Source organism: Pyrus communis, chromosome 7, assembly GCF_963583255.1.
Source record: "Pyrus communis chromosome 7, drPyrComm1.1, whole genome shotgun sequence".
NCBI lineage: Eukaryota > Viridiplantae > Streptophyta > Magnoliopsida > Rosales > Rosaceae > Pyrus > Pyrus communis.
The window spans coordinates 16,693,661-16,715,239 of NC_084809.1; the positions used below are offsets into that span (position 1 = coordinate 16,693,661).

General features: G+C 37.2%; 2 protein-coding genes across 2 annotated transcripts; both read left to right on the forward strand.

Annotated features, from left to right (window-relative positions):
* The first annotated feature begins 462 nt into the window (after window positions 1-462).
* Window positions 463-5,734, forward strand: LOC137739775 (uncharacterized). Its single transcript, XM_068479479.1, has 7 exons — window positions 463-1,199; window positions 1,810-2,117; window positions 2,325-3,047; window positions 3,459-3,587; window positions 4,118-4,321; window positions 4,841-5,041; window positions 5,258-5,734. Exons 1-7 carry the CDS (start codon window positions 935-937, stop codon window positions 5,378-5,380), a joined length of 1,953 nt encoding a protein of 650 aa, XP_068335580.1. The 5' UTR covers window positions 463-934; the 3' UTR covers window positions 5,381-5,734.
* A 10,150-nt stretch (window positions 5,735-15,884) lies between these two features.
* Window positions 15,885-18,464, forward strand: LOC137738943 (protein ANTI-SILENCING 1-like). The gene is made up of 3 exons (XM_068478413.1): window positions 15,885-16,175; window positions 16,941-17,295; window positions 18,171-18,464. Exons 2-3 carry the CDS (start codon window positions 16,969-16,971, stop codon window positions 18,360-18,362), a joined length of 519 nt encoding a protein of 172 aa, XP_068334514.1. The 5' UTR covers window positions 15,885-16,175; window positions 16,941-16,968; the 3' UTR covers window positions 18,363-18,464.
* Window positions 18,465-21,579: the final 3,115 nt, after the last annotated feature.

Genomic DNA, 21,579 nt, shown 5'->3' on the forward strand with positions numbered 1-21,579 from the left:
GTATAATAAGTTTTGAAAAAAGAAAGAACGAAGAACCTAGTACTTGTTATGTTTTTATTTTAAGAAACGATATGATTTACATTAAAGATGTGAAAGTGAGCTAAACCTCACAATGAGTTAGTAATAATATGATTCAAATTCACATTTAGCGAGAATTAAACTTCAGACCTCTCACTTAAAAGTGAAAAATAATACTATTATACTGTAATACTAATTGACCTACCACAAAGTTCTTTAACAACAAAACAATGGTATGTGTAAATTAATATATAATATCGCATTATTAAAAAAATTAAAACGATGATAAATTAGAGAAAAGTGAAAAATTACAATTTGATTAACGATGAAAACAAAGAGCCAAAGACGACCCCACGGGTCCCCACCCCACCTCTAATTTCAAACAATTAAAATTACTTTTTATTTTTTTGAAGATGAATGAATTTTTCAAAAACACATGAGGAAAGAAGAAGAAGAGAGAGAAAACCAAACAACGTTTCAAAAAACAACACCGAAGAGAAGAAGAGGCCTTTGGATTAATTTCAAAAGCTCCTCCGTCTCTGCGTCTCTCTTCGCTTCAAAACCCTATCCCCTCTTTCTTCTCTGCCTTCCGCTGCCGCAATTTCCATGGCATCAGCGATGGTCTCTCAGCAATCCTTCTGAATTTACGGTTTTGCCCCTCTACTGGCGCCGGGAAATGGCGGAAAAGCCTACGCCTCCGCCTCCGCCGCCGTTTACTCTGTACTTTCTGTGCTCGTCTAGGGTTTCGGTTTCAGTTCCGTTGAGCTCCGTGAGGAGCCCGACATAAGCTACGGCTCGGGACCGCCGCCGCCGTCCGATCAAGATCGGTGTTTTCGTCTGCTCTTGTATATAATCAGAGGAGAGACAAAGCGAGTGCCGTCGGGTTGGATCATTGCTGTTGCTTCTTCTTGTTGGAATGGCGAAGGGAGGTTACTTCTTGGAGAAGGTTCGGAGATGCGTACGGACGGTGTTCTTCATGGTGGCGATGGTGGCGTCGCTGCTAGTGTCGTCGCTGCCGGCGCTGGTGGCGATAGGGGACATGCTGGTGCCGTGCGTGTTGATATCGAGCTTCACGTGCGTGACGTGCTACGGATTCAAAGAGCATTTGCATCGATACGCCTTCAAGAGCTCGCTCAACGATATTCCTCTGGTTTCCTTTATCAGATCTCTTATCATTATCTGTATGCACTTTTCTATTTCTTTTTCTGAGCTTTTTATTTTTATTTTTTAATTTTTTTAGTTTTAGTATTTTGTGATTGAACTTTGATATTCCCCTTTAGGAATCCAAAGTGTGTTTATTTTTTTTAAATTTGAAAGAAATTTATGGATTTTGAAATTTGTTTCCCCACTACTATGTGTTTTGATCACAAAGTTACATTGTTTGTTTATTATGATTAATTTCCTTTCGGGTTTTTGTTCCTTGATGATTAGACATCTTGAGCAAAATGGAATGGTTGCATTTTTCGGGTTCGAACGATCCCTCTGTACTGTGTGGCTTTAGACATGAATGAAATGAGCCTGTAGGTAGTGCCCTGTTGTTACCAATCAGTTTGAACCTAACATTGCTATTTTGCTGACAAGTAACGTCAGTTCGAGTATTTCGCTTAGTAAAGCTGAGTTTACTTTTCGAGTGATGTACAAAATGCCTTTTACAGCTATGTTTTCTCAGCAACCATTCGGAAGATGTCTCTATGGCCATGCTTACAGAATTTATAAACATAGCAGCGATACGAATGAACCTTCCTTGTGTGTGGTATATATATGCTAATTTATGGATTTCGTTTATTGCAGGTGTGCATTCCATGTGCGATGGCCCTGCTCTCTCACACAGTCCATACCTTGGAACTGTGACTTTCTGTTCCTTTATCTCAATTCTACTTCTTTCAATCAAAGCTTGTCTTTTCACTGTAAATTCTCAAATCGAGGCTGAAGCTTCATCTTCCCTCTCAAGGCAGAAGCTCCACTTGAAGAAGTCATGGGGAATGCCGGTCTTGTTTCTCTCATCAGTAGTCTTTGCCCTTGGACATACTGTGGTTGCTTATAGAACAAGTTGCAGAGCAAGGAGAAAGCTCCTATTTCACCGAGTTGATCCAGAAGCTGTAAGTTTGCTTAAGGTTTTTTTGTTTTTGTTTAAATTTTCTTTATTCATACTCAGTTTTCCGTTATTCTTAATTGTCAAAAGAGTTTTGCAACCACAATGCATGGAATAATTATGCACTCTAACAGCCTCTGCCTTCTGCTTATTACAGATTATCTAACTATAACTTTTGGTAGTTTGTAACGAACTTTGTTTATCAAATGAACAGGTCCTTTCATGCAAAAATGTATTCTCTGGCTATCAGAAGGTCCCAAGATCTCCCACTCCCTCGGGAGGAAAAACCCCAAAAAGTGACAGTGAAATGAGGCGTAAGCCTTTTTCTACAGCTCGAGATGATGGTGAACTCCCAGTCAGAGTAATTACAGATATTGACAGCTTATTCATCACGTGCAGGGGGCTTACTCTTCATTACAAGCTTAGCTTGCCTGGTTCACCACCTCGTTCCTTGTCATCCACTGCATTTCTTGAACCTAGCTCCCCAAAAATGGCTATGGGGAGGCCAAAACTAGATCGACATCCGTTAAGCTTGTTATCGAAAGGCCAAAACCATCTCCACAGGAGCTACAGCAATCAATTTCACGGCTCATCTCTCTATGTACCTTTATTGGACGGTTCTACAGTTTCTCCTGTTCTTTCTGAAGAGATTCCTGTCTTGAGACTATCCAATGCTGGTGAAGAGGATGAGGGTAGTAAATTAAATTTTGGTACTCCAAACAAAGAAATGGAAGGAAGTGGTCAGTTTGGTATTCTATTAGTGCATGGGTTTGGGGGAGGGGCCTTTTCTTGGAGGCATGTGATGGGAACCCTTTCTCGGCAAGTTGGTTGCACAGTTGCTGCTTTTGATCGCCCTGGTTGGGGCCTAACCTCAAGGCTGCGACGGGAAGATTGGGAGGATAAAGAAATGCCTAATCCTTATAAACTTGATTCTCAGGTAATTGGTCTCCCACTTTAGTTACTCTATGATAAGTTCCATGTACTTTACCCTTGAGTTGGGTGGGGATGGTCAATGGGTGCCCATGGATGCTCCATATATCACCATCATCACCATAACAAGCACAAACATCACCACTCACCATAGATCACCATGGTCAATGGGTGCCCATGGATGGTCAATGGGATCTACTGTCGTGCTTTCAAAGTTTTCTAGTGTATCCTGTAGGTTGATCCTAGTCAAATTGTTTATCCAACATGGGCACATCATTGAACACAGTCCTGAAACATGGGCACATCATTGAACACAGCGATGCACTTGTTGGCCCCCTTCCCCATGTAGCTTATGTGTTCCTCAAGTTTTACTTCTAGACTTTATAATGATCTGAAATTTTTGAACATAATTTACCAGATTGACCTGCTTCTTTCTTTCTGCTCTGAGATGGGATTTTCTTCAGTGGTGCTTGTTGGTCATGATGATGGAGGTCTTCTAGCTTTGATGGCTGCACAAAAAGTACAAGCATCAGTGAATTCTTTCAACGTGAGTATCCCTTTTTAGTTTTCGTTTAAGATATCATAAACTAGTTGGACCTTTTTGCTTCTAACTCTTCCTACATGTGAAATTAATTACTTGCACCAATATAAATTAGTACCAAAGAGACTTGAAGTTTTGCTATCAAGACTATGCTGTTGGGCTGTTTTCCATGTCTACATAACCCTGTATGAGTTTTGTACTGTTCATTGGTTGATATAGGCATTTTATATTCACTTTCACACTAAGTGTACCAGTAGACATTGGAAAATTTAAGATAGGATAAGTACCATTGTTATGCTGAAATACTGGTGTCATCCTCCCATGCATGAAGATGCAACATTCCGTGATATCATGCTTGATGATAAAATAGGACGCGATAAAGATATTACTGTCCTCTTTTATTCAAAAGGGGGGGAATGATGCTGCTTCTTTGAATATGCTTACACCATATTGTCCATAGATGTTTTTTCTTTTTCTTTCTCTATTATTTTAATATTCATTATATTTTGTCGGGTTTATTTTGTTATACAATTCAGGTTACAATTAAAGGCGTAGTATTGTTAAATGTTAGCTTGTCAAGAGAAGTTGTGCCTGCTTTTGCGAGGATACTCTTGAGAACTTCACTTGGGAAAAAGCATCTGGTTCGTCCATTACTGCGAACAGAAATTACACAAGTGGTGAATAGGCGTGCCTGGTATGATGCAACAAAGTTGACAACAGACATTTTGAGCCTTTATAAGGTATGCCCTTCAATGTTATGTGAAACGAGGGAAAAGATTGGAAATAACAGAACATCCTTGAGATAATGTACGGTTAACTGAAAAGGAAATTTTAAGTCTAAGTTAAGACATATTCCTGCAAAATGGAGGGCAACAAACAGATTTAACCACTCTTGGGCGCTACAAATTTCTGAATGAATGAATGAAATTTTTTTCCAATGTTTCCTCCTTTCATTCCTGCAGCTCATACTCATTCTTGATCATCAAAGGGCAGCTGTTTTCAGAACAGTGGTCTTTCCTTATTCATATTGATAAAAATTTATTGGAAACATCGTTTTCACTCCAAGTGTGTCTTACTCTTGAGCATATAAAAGTGTAGGAGAGATTAGGTTGTAAGTTTTTTTTGTTTGGGGTCAACGATTAGGTTCAAGTATAAAGCAGAGCTTTAGTGTATGTGCTGATTGTATAAAGATTGTGATTGTGAAATCAAATTTTGGTAATCATTTGTTTGATCTCCCTTTTTTTTGTTTTTGCAACCAGGCCCCTCTATGTGTAGAAGGATGGGATGAAGCACTCCATGAGATAGGTAGACTGTCATACGAGACACTACTTTCACTGAAAAATGCAGAATCATTACTAAAGGCAGTTGAAGACATGCCAGTTTTAGTCATCACAGGCGTTGAGGATTCCCTTGTCTCTCTTAAATCTTCTCAAGCTATGGCTTCCAAACTTGTAAATTCTGTGAGTTCCTGCTTTCTACTCTTCTATAATTTTGGGAGGTGAGCATTAAACGGATTTGGTAACTAGTGTGAACAATAAAAGTCAGTGGTTCCAGTTGAACTGAATCGAATTTCCCATGCCCTAAGCATGTAACTCTCCAATATTATTTATAGACTTAAAGCGTGATGAATGACGATCACCGTCTCAATGTAACTAATTGGGTATTGGTCTATGCAGAGACTAGTTGCAATATCCGGATGTGGCCATCTTCCCCATGAAGAGTGTCCCAAGGCATTACTTGCAGCAATAACACCCTTCTTAAGCGGACTCTTGAGCAGACAAGACGTGCAGAGCCAATAGTGTGTACCTTCTTTTTAACTTCTAATTAGGCTTTTTACTGTTGTAGGGTTACCCTTCTTTTTTCGTCTTTTGTTTTCTTGTTAAGCAATTTAGCGGCCGAAGGGAAGTGACCAACGTCATCTCTTCTTTTTGGTATTTTTTGATGTGTTAGTTTGGAGCCTTACCCATACCTACATTCTTTAGGGTTTTAGAGCTCTTTCACTTATAATTTTCCTCCCATTTTTTCCCTCTTTCAGAAATATTTATATTTATCTTTTGTAGTTCGAACAGAACTTGCTATCTCCCACCGAAGGCGGTGGAGGACAGCGCATATTTGTACATTTATCAGTGCATGAATTTAAGTATGGTTTTGTTCCACAAGTCATCTGAATTGTTGTTCTTTTACCAATGCGCACAAAAACATAGACTTTTGAATTAGTTTTTATGTGCCTTGTATTTTTGTTTCTGGTATCAATTGTGTCCTGGAGTGTTGCGTGGACTGCGGGTTGAGTTCAACCGTCGTAGGGAAAATGCTATTTTGTAGGTCCTCCAGGATGAGTTAAGGATGGGGACCTAAAAATAGAGGGCGGCGAACAACCATCCAACGGCCGCACCCGAAAATAGATGGAGGTGAGAGCACCATTAAGCGGCTGATGGTCTTCTGAAGAACAGGTGGTGCTTGCCATTCATTACCCAACTGCTGCACCTAAAAATAGTCAGCAGTGAGCCACCACTGAAGAGCTGCTGGTCTGCTGAGTATTATCCATCACCATCCGACTCCTGCACCTAAAAATAGTCGGCGGTGAGCGAGCACCATTGAACAGCTGGTCTGCTGCATAGCAGGCGGCGCGTGCCTGTCTTCACCTTCCATCTGCTGCACCTAAAAATAGTCAGCGGTGCTCAAGGACCATGAATGGTTTGCCGGTCCACCGGATACTGACGGTGCTTGGCGAAGCACATTTCTTGTGTGAAAATCTTGACCTTAAATCTTGTTTTGTTTTGGTACATGTACGCCTGCATGGATGATAGATGTTTCATGCCACTCGGTCATTGTTTGTAGCATATATGCTAGTAAAGTGTAAAGACTCCTAAATGACTATAACCCAATACAATATTAGGAAATCTCCTATGCACGGGACAATTTACAAGTCAAAAGTTATGTTTGGCTCTAAATTTGCCTCAATTCCTCTCCAATGCATTCGGAAAGTTGAAATCATATAATGCCTTTGATGTTATACGTAAAGTCATATTTAACTTTGGGTATAACTTTGAATTTGAAAGTGGGACTTCCCTTAGAAGATACAAAAGTTACATTTGGAGTTGTTTGGTGGGCACATTGCGGTTCGGTCCGGTTCCACCCTCAATATGACAATTGGTACTTGCAAATTTTTAGAGGACAAAACTTACTCAAGATGGTAATTGTTGATGTCGGGGTGTGGGGGGACAGTTTAAATCCCCATAAATTTTGAATTCATGTCGGGTACCATTTTAACTAATTGACCGCTCATTTATGACTTGCTTTTACCCTAACTTCATTATGATGGATTCGTTTTCAGTCGTTCTATTTTCATCCAACGACCCACATCTTGTTCGCATGCAAAGATCCGCAAAGTGCGGTCCACACATTAGAAATCGGCTATGAACCTTTGTTTTTATTTTGGGCTAATATTTGGGCCTCCCTTATTGGGCTTAGTTCTCCGCAATAATCATATTTTCTATAATGTGTTTGTGTTAAGTGATTATTTAAGTATAATCCTCACTTTATCAAGTGTGCATGATTGTTTATTAATTTAATTTAATCTATATAAAAAGGGCCCACATATTCAATTTTGTAAAAGACCACATAAATCTCGCTACAGAAGATTCGTTTCGGTAGTCAAATAATTCGAGTAGGCTTCCTCATTTGAACGTTCATTGATTCTAGTTGTAGCTATATTTTCATTTCAAGACTCTTTATTAACTGCACGGTGTGACTAATATAGAATTAAGCGAGACTAAGATACAACGACTTTCATGCTTTTGTAAAAGATATTTTACGACTAATATACTCAAAACACCTCAAATTTATTTGCTTAATACATGCTCAAACCTTGGCATGCAAATAAATCAACAAAGGGTAATACTTCACTTCCTTCGGTAAGGAGGAAAGGCCTCGTTTGTTGCAACGTGACATTATTTCATCGTACAATATGTTATAATTAAAGTCATTTATTATCTTTATCATTAGTTAATGATGTCTCTAAACATTATAACATATTCATGATAAACCAGAATTTTATTTGATTTGTAAGGATAGTAAAACAATCTTCAAATCAAATGACATTTTTATAGAGATGATGAAAAAACATTTTTTATTATTACGTTTTGGATGATGAAATCATGTCCATTTAGTGGAAATAAAGGAAAAGTAAATGAACTCTTTTGTTTTTACACCTATTGTTTTTAGAGCATCTCCAATGGCTATCAAAGAATGCAACAGTTTACCGTAAGCTTGATGTGGTATGCTGTTACTCAATTGCCTTTTGAAAAAAGTTTGTCATTCCAATGAACTAGGCAAACCAGGTGGTAAAGCTGTACTTTATAGGTTTATTGGGTGATGTGAGAAAAATTACAATAACACGACAATATTCAAGTAGGATGCCATGTTGCAGTGAACTCGTTCTATGCAAGTTTTTCTCCTACTTTGAAGAGTATACAAAATTTACTAGCTCAATTGCCTAAGAGCATATCTAATGGGAGTCTTATGGCTTGGGCAAATTGATAATTTTGTCTCAAATTTGAAACAAATAACTTCTAGCCAAACAAAATTTGACATCAGGCTGATGTCAACCACGTTATATATTTTTTTGTGTTAGACGCCAGCGTGAGAACACGTGAAGTCAACCAAAACCTGGTTGGTGAGGCCCGCAGTGTAGGTGCACTCATCCAATATCTGTTAGATTTCTAACAGTTATCTATCCTACGATCCATATTTTTTCGTGAAAATATTTTTTTTTTTAAAGAAAAAATTTAAAAATTCTTATTCATATTTTGTTTTAAAAGAAAAAATTTGAAAAATTATATTTCTACTGTTGGGCCCACATGACACAATATGGGTTGTTGGATTGCAGAAAAAAAAAATGTAATCTAATTGTCCATATTAATTCAATTATAAAAAAAATGTTTAAAAATTATAAAAAAAATACAAAAAAAATGCAAAAAGAAAAGAGAAGAGAATATGAACCATGGTGGGACGAGACAAGATTGTAGTCTCAGATAATGACACATGAGGTGGTTTATAAATTTTTTTAATGCCAATTGGCCAAGCAATTCGTTTACAGGATGGATATGCACTTGGGCCATTACTATCCACCGAGGCAATAATTGTCGTTGCCCAATTGACAGGGCAATTATTACCTTAGAGCATCTCCACACATGGTCCAATTGATAGGGGTAATTTAGTTGAATTTTCCTTGATCCCAAAAAGGTGGTCAACTAGTGCAAAAAATGGAGGCCAATTATTTCAAGAGCTTGTGCCCTTTCACCTGCCATTGCAAGAATTGTCTTGGCTTGTGCCATTGCACTTGCCCAATTGTAGCAGTGGGGCCCATCCACATGCACAACTAGCACCCTTGCAGATCTTTGCCTTGCCTTGCCTTGTAGATTGTTGGATTTCCAATGGTGCTTTGATCTGGACCGTTAGATTTTCGACGGTACTTTCATCTGGACCGTTGGTTTTCCATCGTTAAAAAAATTGAAAATTAAAGATTGTCCCACTTGGCACAATCTAATGCATCTAATTTGAACAAAATTTAGTAAATCAATAGCTTGGATTAATTTGAAGGCAAAAAAATCTTTAAAAAAATACCAAAAAAATTCTACAAAAAATGCAAATGTTTTTTTAAGGGTTTTATTTTTTTTTAATTATTTTTTTAATTTTAATCCTTGAAGTTTGAAATTTAAAATAAACCTGATGTTAGATTACATATTAATTATAGTCCCATGATGTGTACTTAATTCAAAATAATTCATGTGTATTTTATTCAATGTCTCCCAATAAATATTTAAATTTATTAATATACATATTCTAATTTATTTTTTGACCAAATTTTTTTTTTTAAATTTTAATTTATTGATTTTATTTAACATTCTTCAAACTTGAAAGACTCAATTAATGTACCTGAATGTTTGTACCGAAATGTATTATATTGAATTAATGTATTTGAATGTTAGTACCAAAATGCATGCACCAAAATATTATATTAAATTAATGTACCTAAATGTGTCACATCCCACATTGTCCAGGGGAGTGGATCCTGTAAGCCTTATATGTATATTCTCATCTCTACCTAGCACGAGGCTTTTTGAGAGCTCATTGGCTTTGGGTTCCATCGGAACTTCAAAGTTAAGCGAGTTGGGGGCGAGAGCATTTCCAGGATGGGTGACCCACTGAGAAGTTCTCGTGTGAGTTCCCAGAAACAAAACCGTGAGGGCGTGGTTGGGGCCCAAAGCGAACAATATCGTGCTACGGTGGAGTCGAGCCCGGGATGTGGTGGAGGCCTGGGCGAGGATGTGAAAATTTGGTATAAAAGCCAATCCCTGGCCGGATGTGTGCCGATGACGACGTCGGGCCCCTAAGGGGGGTGGATTGTAACATCTCACATCGCCCAGGGGAGTGGATCATGTATGCCTTATATGTATATTCTCATCTCTACCTAGCACGAGGCCTTTTGGGAGCTCACTGGCTTTGGGTTCCATCGGAACTCCAAAGTTAAGCGAGTTGGGGGCGAGAGCATTCCCAGGATGGGTGACCCACTAATAGGAGCATATTTATGCTACTTAGTTATGTTGTTTCCTTACATTTAGTTAGCTAATTACTACTTATTATAGTGTTTTAAGCTATTTTCGTGTGCTTGTAGGTCCTAATGACAAAGTTGGCAAGAAAAGGTAATTTTGAGCCTTTTAGAGCAGTTTTGGGCTTATTATGGATAACTTGTATATGGAGCAAGGTGGATGGACGAATTTGGAGTCAAAAGAGGCTAGGAACATGCTACAAATCAGAAAAGACAAGTTCAAGACAAAGAAGATAAGGAAAGAGCAAGAAATATGGAAACTTATCCTAACAACCTTACCTTATCCAAACCTTATCCTATTTTATCCTAATCTAATCTTGTTCCACCTTAATTCTAGCTGCAAGTGGACCTAAAAACATGATTTCTAGAAGCCTTATTTGACCCTAAAAGGGTGCCGCACCCTTCCCCCTTTTATTTCTTCTAGAAGACCCAAAATCAGCCACAAAACACCTTGTTTCTAGAAGGCCCAATTTTGGGCGAATTTCCCTAACCTTTTTCCTTTTGGATTCTGATTTAAATTGGCCCTTTTCCTCTTGGATTTGGATTGTATAAGTCCATATCAGAAATTAATTGGGCTATGACTTAATTTCCAAGCCTTGTGCCGCACCCTAGGAACCCTAATCCTTTGTTTCTGCTAATTCTAACCCTAATTCTGATTCCTAGGGTTTTTGCCGTGCACTACATATATGTATCTTAATGTTGATGCACCCCCTTACACACCCTATGCAGCCATTCATTCTTCCATCCATTGATTCAACCACACCACACCATCAGAAACACACTTTGGGCCGTAACCTTGGGAAAAGAAGGAGTTGCCGTGGCTTCCATAGGAGAAAGAGAACCTTGTGCTGCAAGAAATCTGCATCCATTGGAGACTTTCAGAGTTCTTTCTTCCCTCGTTTCGTTTCCATGTTTATTTTAATTTGCTTTTCAATTGTTATGAACATGTGTAACTAAGTTTTTCTTAGTTAGAGGTGAATTCAAAGCCATGGACTTATGTTTTATATGAATTGATTTCCTCCAGTTTTTGTTTCTTGAATTGTGAATGCAATTTACTTGACTGATTTATTGAGAACTTGTTCTTGTGTGTTGATTAAGGATGCATACTTAGTTTTCATGCATGAATTTGATGCTAGAGTATAAGAAAATTTCACCTAATCGTTATGAACTTATATTCACAAGTAGTAAAAATCACTAGTCATGATTGTGTTAAGTAAATTATAGGCAAGAGTATCATGCACCCACTGGGAAGTTCTCGTGTGAGTTCCCAGAAACAAAACCGTGAGGGCATGGTCGGAGGCCCAAAGCGGACAATATCGTGCTACGGTGAAGTCGAGCCCGGGATGTCGTAGGGGCTCGGGCGGGGATGTGACATATATATATATATATATATATATATGATTGATAATTCCACAAACGTTTATAAATTGATTATTGCTTATGATTACTGTGAATGCTTTGAAGTACTAATGTGAACTACGAATGACTTAATCCCTATTTAGGGTACGTAGGCAGTCTAACGAGACGTTAGATGCAGCCATACAAGAAGTGAGATTAAATAATTGAGACAATAGCCTTATTTAGGGAATTGAGTAATGTGAAGGACATTGGTGGAAAATGTGAGATTTAACCTTATGATTTGGTGGTTAAATGTTGGTCATAAATCAATGTGTGAAGAATCAAGAATTTGAAGTAAGGAAACGTAAGTAATGATAGTTAGCTAAACTAATGTCTAGTTAGGCTTATCATCGATAATTATTCCCGAAAATAAATAGTTCGGGAGTAGGGTGTTATGGCTTATGCATTTTTATGCCATATTATATATATATATGTATGTATGTATATGTATATAATTGAAAATGCGATGTCATGGTTGAGTATTAGATTGCATCATGGTATATCCATATGTATATTACCTGCACATAATTATTGTGAATGCTTTTGAAGTGCAAAGGTGAACGCAGGACACCCAGGTAAGTTCAGGTGAGTTTATGGTATTAGTTGAAATGATAGAGTTATGGCATGACTACATGTATGTTTTAGGCAACTCCGACCTTGTCGTACATGTTGCAATGATAGGCAACTCCGACACTGTCGTAAAGGTTGCCTATGAATCGTATATGTTACAATAGATACAGTTAGAGCTCATAAACCTGCACCTTCGTGTTAGTGCTCTCGCCCTTGGATCCAAGGTAGGTGCACAGTGCTGTCGTATAGACCATTATTGGTGGTTCCGACTTGTAGGTGACCCGCGATTATTTGCATAGTCTTCACATGATTGTAGCACTGAGCATACTGATTTACACCCAGTCCTGTTGTATAGACCACTAAAGGTGATTTCGACCCGTGTGCTGGGATATGTGATGAGCTATGGGTTCAGCCGTACAGGCCACAAGAGGTGGATCCGGTAACATATTACTTTTCATGGATAAGTCGTATAGATCACTACAGGTGAATCCGACTTATGTGCTAGCATTAATTGTACAAGTCACTATAGGTGACTCCGACTTATGTGCTAGCATTGATTGATGAGATATGGATAAGTCTTACAGGTCACTATAGGTGACTTCGACTTATGTGCTAGCATTGATTGGTGAGATAAGAATAAGTCGTATAGGTCGCCGTAGGTGATTTCGGCTTGTGTGCTAGTATGGGTTATTAAGCACATGATTATTTATATTGCTAATGAGATGTTGAGTAGTGGTATACTTCTAGATTTACTGTTAGTATACATTTGATTTCATACTTCTACATAGTATGATTTTATGTAAACTATACAGGTTTTACGGCGATGGGTTACTACCTTTGATAATTGAAATGATTTTGAAAATCTTTGTTTACCCACTCACACTTTCTATTTTGCACCCCTCCAAGTTCTAGTAGCAAAGTTCTGTATCAATAAGGACTTGTGGCACTCCCAGTTCAGGTGGCTACTTATGTTGGTATAATTATTATCTTACCTCACTGTACTTTTCTTATGCTTTGTATTACGTGTGAAATGAGTCCATACCTGCTCACCGTGCACTTGTGTATATAGGCACTTTGAGTTTTAAATTTATTCACATTTTACACATTATCACATTCTATGGCTTCGTCACCTTCCAGGTGTCGGCCAGCACAGCTCGATTCGGAGTTCTAGTGGACATTCCGGGTCGGGGTGTGTCAAAATGTGTGTACCAAAATGTATGCACCGAAATGTATATACCAAAATGTATGTACCAAAATGTCTGTACCTAAATGCATGCAGCGAAATGTATTATAATGAATTTAATGTACCTAAATGAAGAAGACCAAGTATATCGAAATATATTGTATAACAAAAATTAGTTTATCTATATTACAATGAATGAAATGAAAAATTAATACATTCAAATTAGGAAGAAAAAGAGAAATAATTAAAACATAAAAAAATAATTAATAAATGAGGTGATTAATGCATCAAGGGACTAAAATTAGATTTTGATTTTACTTATGGTTTTAGTCTAAAAGTCATATTTGCCAAGGATTAAAATGAAGTTTCCTTTGTTTTTTTTTTAACAACACACTTAAAATTAAACACACTTACCAAACTTACAAAGTTCAACCATCTTCTTCATTTGTGTTTTGTTTTTAATTAATTATGCTTGTTTGTATTGCAATACTTAGCTTTGCATTTAAAATTTAATTATCAGAGTTAAATAGGGAGTTTTATTTTCAAAGAACAAACTTAATATGTGAGATCCCACATTAGCGGGGTGGGGGTGGGTTCTTGGCCTTATATGTACATGCCCATCTCTTCCTAGCAAGACGCGTTTTGGGCTGAGGCCCAAGAACAAATCCATGATGACGTGGCCCAAAGCGGACAATATCTTACTATGGCGGAGGCTGGGATGTGACAATTTGGTATCAAAACCAAACTCACCATCCTTTTGAGTGTGCCGACAAGGACGTCGGGCTCCCAAGGGGGGTGGATTGTGAGATCCCACATCGGCGAGGTGGGGGTGGGTTCTTGGCCTTATATGTACATGCCCATCTCTTCCTAGCAAGATGCGTTTTGGGTTAAGGCCCAATAACAAATCCATGAAAGCATAGCCCAAAGCAGACAATATCTTGTTACGACGGAGGCTAAGATGTGACATACTAAGTACACATTTACAAGGCATAAAACATAAAATAATATATTTGTGAATATAATAGCCCTTGATATTCCTCTTCTCAAACCGGTGTACTTGTACAAAGACAATTACCATTTAGAGTGAATAATAAGAGCAATTTTACTGTCCTTACCCTTGCCCTTACCTTGCCTTTACATTGTTCTTGCCCTCCTAAAATGGGTGAAGTTGCTCTTAATGGAATGGACTTGTTTTAAACCATTGGAGATGTTCTCACAAAAATAATTTGAATGTAGCACAAAAAATTATTCCAAGAAAAAGTTGATGAACTATTTTGTTCCTGGTCAATAAAAGAAGAGATAGAAATTTGGGCAAATGAGGAATGCGTGGGCTTCTTGCCAAAGTATTTCCAAATCACACGTATACATTTCCATATAAAAAAAGGGACACTATCTGCGCGCGTGTTTCGATATTCAAATTACCCTGTGAGTACAACAATACAGTCACTGCCTTCCTTAACCCCCTCCTCTTCTGCACCTACCTACAACCCTAAAACCCTACCTTTCTCATTCCACCAATCATCGCACCCAAGGGTGCGTGCCAACAGTCTCATTTCCTATACTTCACTAAACGACAAACAACTACATCGTACTAAAATATCGATATCGATGAAAATATCGATATCGATGAAAATATCGATATGTAAATTTATGTACATACAACATATATATCGAATATTGATAAATCGATATTGGTTGCTTTCAATAGAAATTTGAAATGAAAGTTTAGAGATTGTCAAACATTGATTTGGACGAAATACATGAATTTCTCTAATATTTAACAGATGTGTCAGAAATATCAACAATATTTGTTGATTTTAACTTAAACTTAAGAGTTCATCTGATATAAAGTGAAGTTTAGACTTTTTGGATGTGCTTTTAAAATGACTGAAAGCATTTTTAGAGAAAATATTTTTGGATTCCAAAAACACTTTAAGTACTTTTTGCAAGAAATATCAGTTATGTGCTTCTTTCAGGAAGCATTTAAGTACTTTTTTTTTTTTTCAGGATTTACTTAAATTTTTACTAAGAATTGGTTTAAAAATTATTTTCACCAAAAATTATTTTAATTATTTTATAAACATATCCAGACGAGCTCTTTATTTATATTTCTATATCTTTCTTTATTTTTTTTAAAGATATTTCGAAGGAATTTTAAACATTCATCCTACTAGAATAAGGGCTGGTTTGGTATTGCTGTGCTTTGAAAAAAAAACTGCTTTTGCTGTGCTATGAGAATAAGCAGCTGTGAAATAAAGCAGCAGAGTGTTTGGTAAACTTTTATGTAAAACAGATGTGAAAAAAAACCGATTTTTCAAAGCTGGGTTTTGCAGCTTCTTGTTTTTGGCTTTTTTCACCAAAAACTATGAAAAAAAGCTGAAACTGAATGTTTACCAAACACAAAAATAGCTTACAGTTTTTTTTTTATACCAGTTTTTTTGAGAATCATCTCAAACACTCAAGTCTAAGATGCACGTGAGATCCCTTCCCTGTCCTCCCTTTCCTTTCGCGCCCTCAACTCAGCTCAGCTGCTACTCACAGAACCACGTCCGAAGCAAGAAATTCACGTAACCGAATCTTGGGTGCACACTACGCACCCCTACCTCTGCGTTACCGCGCACGTTAGCCTCCGCTGGCAGCGCATTATCCTGTACTTTTCCTTCCGTACTGGTCATAAACCTCGCCACATCCACCTCCACCTCCTCTCTTTCTCTCTCATCCCCTCTCTATCTCTCTCTAAAACTTTCTTTTTCCACTGAAAGTACTTTTCCGAAGCCCTAAACCCCAAAACGCGGCGTTTCGCTCTTCGGTTCTTTGATCATCGACATTTGAGGTACGATTTTCTCACTGGAACCGTGTGCTGCAAGTCTTCGTCGGGAGCTCGAAGAAGCTGTTGCTCTGCTTGCTTTTTCCCCAAATGGGTTTTCCGACTTTTTGTTTGCTTTTTCTCCAAATGCCAAATGGGCCCTTGTCTCTTCGTCTACCTTTACTTTCTCTGCTTTTCCTTTAATTTATTTTTTTAAATTTTTTTAATCTGAAATTTAAGTGTGAATTAGTAGTGATTTTCTTGGGTGAAAATTTCAGAATTTTCAGATATTAGGGCATTGTGTTAGGCCCATCAGAGTTAATTTTTTCCCATTTTTATTCATGAAGTAGGGTTTATACTCAATAAATGTATGTCTACTTTCTGTGCGGGTCAAGTGACTCGTTTTCGTAAATTTAAAGGGAAAATGGGTTTTCACCTGTGATTTTCGTTGATGTACATTTTTGTTGCTAATCTTTTCGAGTAATGGCGATATTTGTTGATGTATTAGTCATTGAGTTATGCTACACACAAGGAGGATGTGAAATTTGTTTGAAGATAAAACTTGTGTTGAGTGATTTGCGAGCTGCATTTTGATATTCGGGTCGAAAATTTTTAAGAGGGTTTGTTGCAGCTAACAAATGTGCAAGATTTCCGTGTAGGTGCGTGCTCAGGGGAGTGCTGTTTCTCTTTCTAGAATCATGTTTTTGAAGCTTTGGAGCTCTAATGATGATGATATTTATCTGACTGAAAGATAAACAGCGTTAATTGTTTCTTTCGGTGTTCTTTAAACAGCTCCCTTTTGCATGGTCAAGAGACAAATATGGAACAAAATCTTCAGTTTAAGTGGGGTGAGAAAGCTGGAGATCGGAATAACAGAGGTTCCCAGTTCTATTTGTCATTCACGATGGAAGGTGTTGAGTACTTCCTTTATGACAGCGTATATCTTTATCATGCTGGTTCTCTTGAGACCTATATTGGTAAGCTGGTGTCAATATTTGAAACAGAGACCCATGAGAAGAAGGTAAGGGTCCTGTGGTTTTTCCGTCCTGCTGAGATATGCAACTTCCTTGGTGATTACAAACCACACTGGAATGAGCTATTTTTAGGTTCGGGTGAGGGTAAAGGCCTCTCCAATATCAATCCTCTGGTAATTTAGATTTAATTAGAGATATTTTCCTAATCATGTTGATTTTTACATCTCACATTTAAGCAGAGTACTATTGGATGGTTAGGCAAGAGGAGTAGAGCAATGATCTTTTCTGTTTGCTTTGATATTCCAGTTTGTTGTGAGTCTTGATTCGTTCAGTTATAATTATGCGTCTTGATTCTTGTTTGAATTTAACCTGTGTTTTTGCTTGAGGATGTTAACCTGGAATAGATGAACCATCTCGCTCATTACATGTATCCGTTTCTTTATTACTAGAATTTGTGTTTCGTAAGTTAAAATAATGGACTAATAGGAAAGAGGAGTAATCAGTTAGCATGAAAATCTTTGGGTTAGCCGACCCCACTTGGTGGGATAAGGCTTTGTTGTTGTTGTTGTTGCATAATCATTACATAACATGGCATTCATGCATTGCTAGTAATGGAAGTGATCAGGTAAAGTGTGTTATAGGGTATGATAGTGGGCAGCAAGTTTAGATGATCCTTTCATGCATAATGACTACATTGGACAGTGCAAATGAGACATTATGAGTTTGTGGTAGGCAAGTTAGGGATAGGAAGAAATATGTTTTTATTTTTTATTTTTTATTTTTATGGTTAACTAGTGAAATATAATAGTTGCTAACCTTAACTGCATGTATTTCTTTTATGTAACTGTGGCCTAAATATTATAATCTTTCCTCTCAGCTTCTTTCCCCTCTCAGATCAGAATATTGGCTTTGTTTTCTCAATTAAAAGCTATATGGAAACTATTTGAAGGTTCTTTAGTTTCTGCATGTATACAGAATAGTTAACAAGGGTGTCCTCATGTTATATTAAAATATATTTGCATGACACCCTTTTAAATACAAATTTCAGGAAGCAATTGCTGGAAAATGCAATGTTGTCTGCACATCAAAGGACGACAGGAATCGTCAGCCCTCTAAAGAAGAGTTGAGAACGGCTAATTACTTCTTCTGTCGTACATTTGATGTTGGAAAGTGTGAAATATTGGAGAATTTTCCTGATGAAATAAGGGGACTTACAGGTCAGTCAAATATAGGATGTTAGATTGTAATCAGACATGTTTATCCTGTTATTTCATTGCGTATTGTTTCTATCTTTTGTTGGGATGTAGCGGTTTTGTCCTATTGTTATGGGATTAGCGAACCACCATCAAGAGTTTCCATACTGTAGGTTTGATTTAGAACACTTCTTTACAAGCTAATTTGTTTATGGAAGATAGTGAAATATGTTTATATTCAGAATGCTACTGTCACTTTCAAAGCCTGTTACCAATTTAGGTAGCAGTTGAAAGAGATGACTCCATACTTGTAGGTGTGCTATACATTTGCATCTTTAATGTAGACTTAACTCATAAGAAATGAGCACACTGTTGCAGATATAACAAATAAATGTTTGTAAACTTGATGTCATTTCTCAAGGACTGGTACCCCCTTCTAAGAAACAATCAAATTCCCCTTACTTGTAGCTCATAGAACTCTACCAGGAGGAAAGAGAGAAGGTGGGGAGGAAAAGAGCAACTTTGTTGCATAACAAATCATTAACTCCTCAAAAGGGAATATGAACGAAGAACTAATTACCTGTTGTAATCAACGATGAAGTTAAACAGATAATGGCTTTAAGACTTATTTTCTAACTAAATTCTATTGAGATTTATCCTAAAAGAAATCAAAACATTTATTACTTTCTTGATATGATATTGCTTAAAGCAAACTGATGTGAGATATCCTGGTCAAATGGCGGCTACATGTCACTCAAGGTCTTGGAACTATAAAGTGAAAACTGACATTTAAACAGACATTAACAATGCTGAAGTGATTCACCAATGACCTGGAGTGCGTTTAATATCCGTTTAAATTTCAGATCAAAGTTCTTTTAATTAAAACTGTGGATGTGTTTATTGGTTTTAAATTCCCATGGCACTATTTAGAATGGTCTAATATTTACTATGTATTTGTGTCTCCCTATAATTATAAATGTTATCCGTATATGATTTCTTTTGTAGCACATATTAATATCTATCACCGTCTTCAAATATTTTGATTGCAATGCAGTGGAGAGATATTTTAACAAGAGAAACAATGAAAAGCTCCTCAGGATTCCCAAGTTCCAGACAAATTTGAAAGATCCAGCTGGACAGTCAATGGTGTCTTCCAAGTTAGGTTCGGCCAAGTTGATGCCCTCTCCGGTTAAAATTGACAAGTCTAGCAGCAGAATAAACCTTGTAGTGAGAGGTTATTTCTGAGAATGCCAACTCTGTATGTTACTTTCTGATTTAACTGATAGATGTAAATACGACTGTTTCTGACACCTACAGAATCGGAAGTGCCAACGGTTCGTAGTGGTGGGTGGGCATATGCTTCAAATGAGACATTAAGACTTCAACCTGGATTTGATGGATTTGCAACTCAGTCTGCTAGAATATCACATAATCAAGAGAAAGAAAAACGCAAAACAATATTGTTAGATCAACCACCTCGACCACCTATGGCTGCATCTGATACCCGTCCTTCCAAGAAGACAAGAGTTCCAGTTGGTGTAGATTCAACTAAGGGGGAAAATTCTGGAAAGAAGGCAGATGTTGTAAGTTTAGTGCTTTCAGCTTTATTTTTCTTCTCTTTCTTGATTTTTTTTTCGTGGAACTACTCATTTTTAAACTCATACAATTTGATATATGCTTTTGATTTTACTATGTTTTCATTTGTGGCTTCCTATATTCAGTTGTTTTAATCATGCAACTGTAAATGCATGCCTGCTGTCTGAAATATATAGTGGTTCTTTTGAGAATATGAAGTCTCACATGAAACAAAGCCTTGCATTTCAATATATCAAATCATGGTCCTCTAGAATTAGATGAGCTGTATATTCTAATTCTAACATTATATCTGATAATCCTGAATGCAAATTTATGCAATTGCAACTTCCCATTGAAGTCCGGACAGTGCTAGAGCATAATATAATTGTTCGCTCACATTGTAACATCTTATTCATTTGGGAATACCGCAACTGACAAATTCTATCATGTTAAATCTAGAAATTTTATTTAATCTCCCAAGCTTGGATATCTATGGATGTGCAATAGTATGCTGGATTTCCATACACGCATGCGCACAAGCTGTTCACAATATTTGTTTATGAATTTGGTTAATATTCTGACATATATAGTTTCTTGAATGCAGGATAGAACAAGGTGGTTCAAGCAACTAGTGAGTTTCGATTTTGAAATATCTTTCCTAGACTTTCCCATTTGTTGTTTGATTGTTCATGCAAATGAATGGTTGTTAATGTTTTGTCAAAAGGCTTCCTATTTGTCTTGCAATGCAAGACAAAACAATAATAGTTAAGGAAGGTAAATATTGAAATTTTCATTTATGTTTAAATTATTTCATCTTATCAAATTCTCACTTGTTTGGTGTCTAGGATTGCCTTGGATATGAGAACTCACTGGATTCAACGAATATTGAATAAAGAAATGGTTGCCCATTTATTTTCTGATGAATACTCAATTAACATGAGATGCAACAACATGTATGACGGGCAAAAGAAAAATATGATATTTTATATGCTTAGAATTAACAAATAACTGGAACAGAGGATGAGAGGTTTAGGACAGAAGACCTCCAAAACGAAAGTTTTGATACCATGTTTGCAAAAACTTAAGCAGTTAGGGAATGAATCAACAAAGTTTGTCCAGTTAACAGAACCTGGCTGCCTCCCTCTCTTTCGTACTTCTCTTCCTTCTTCTCTGGGTCTCTTAACAATGTATGCCAAGTTAATTGAACCCTTATCATATACCAAATTACCCTTCTTCTATATGAAAGGTTAATAAAAGGATCTGAAAAGAAATGCAAAAAGAAAAGTCGCAAGTTTATTTGGGATATGTTAATATTGATGAGATTTGTATCCATTTCAAAATTTGCAGCCTTGGGAGGAAAGACTGCAGATAGCTCAAGATGCAGGCCAATTGGTCTTACTTGACAATCTTGAGCCGTCTTATTCATCATCAGAAGTAGAGGTAATATTCCCGTGTATAAAATTAAGTTGATAAGGCAGTCAAAGAAAACCAGTTTAGTATAAAATGCATTGTGTCATCTTTTCCAAATTCTCACACAAGAGGATCTAGGCTTCATCCGCACCAAATTAGGGACCTGTTTGAGAGTGCTTTCGTACGAAGCACTTTTGCTCATAAGCACTGTTGTGTGAAGCGATTTTTTTAGGACCACATGAATAAAAACTGAGTGCTTCATGGAAATGCAATTGGAAA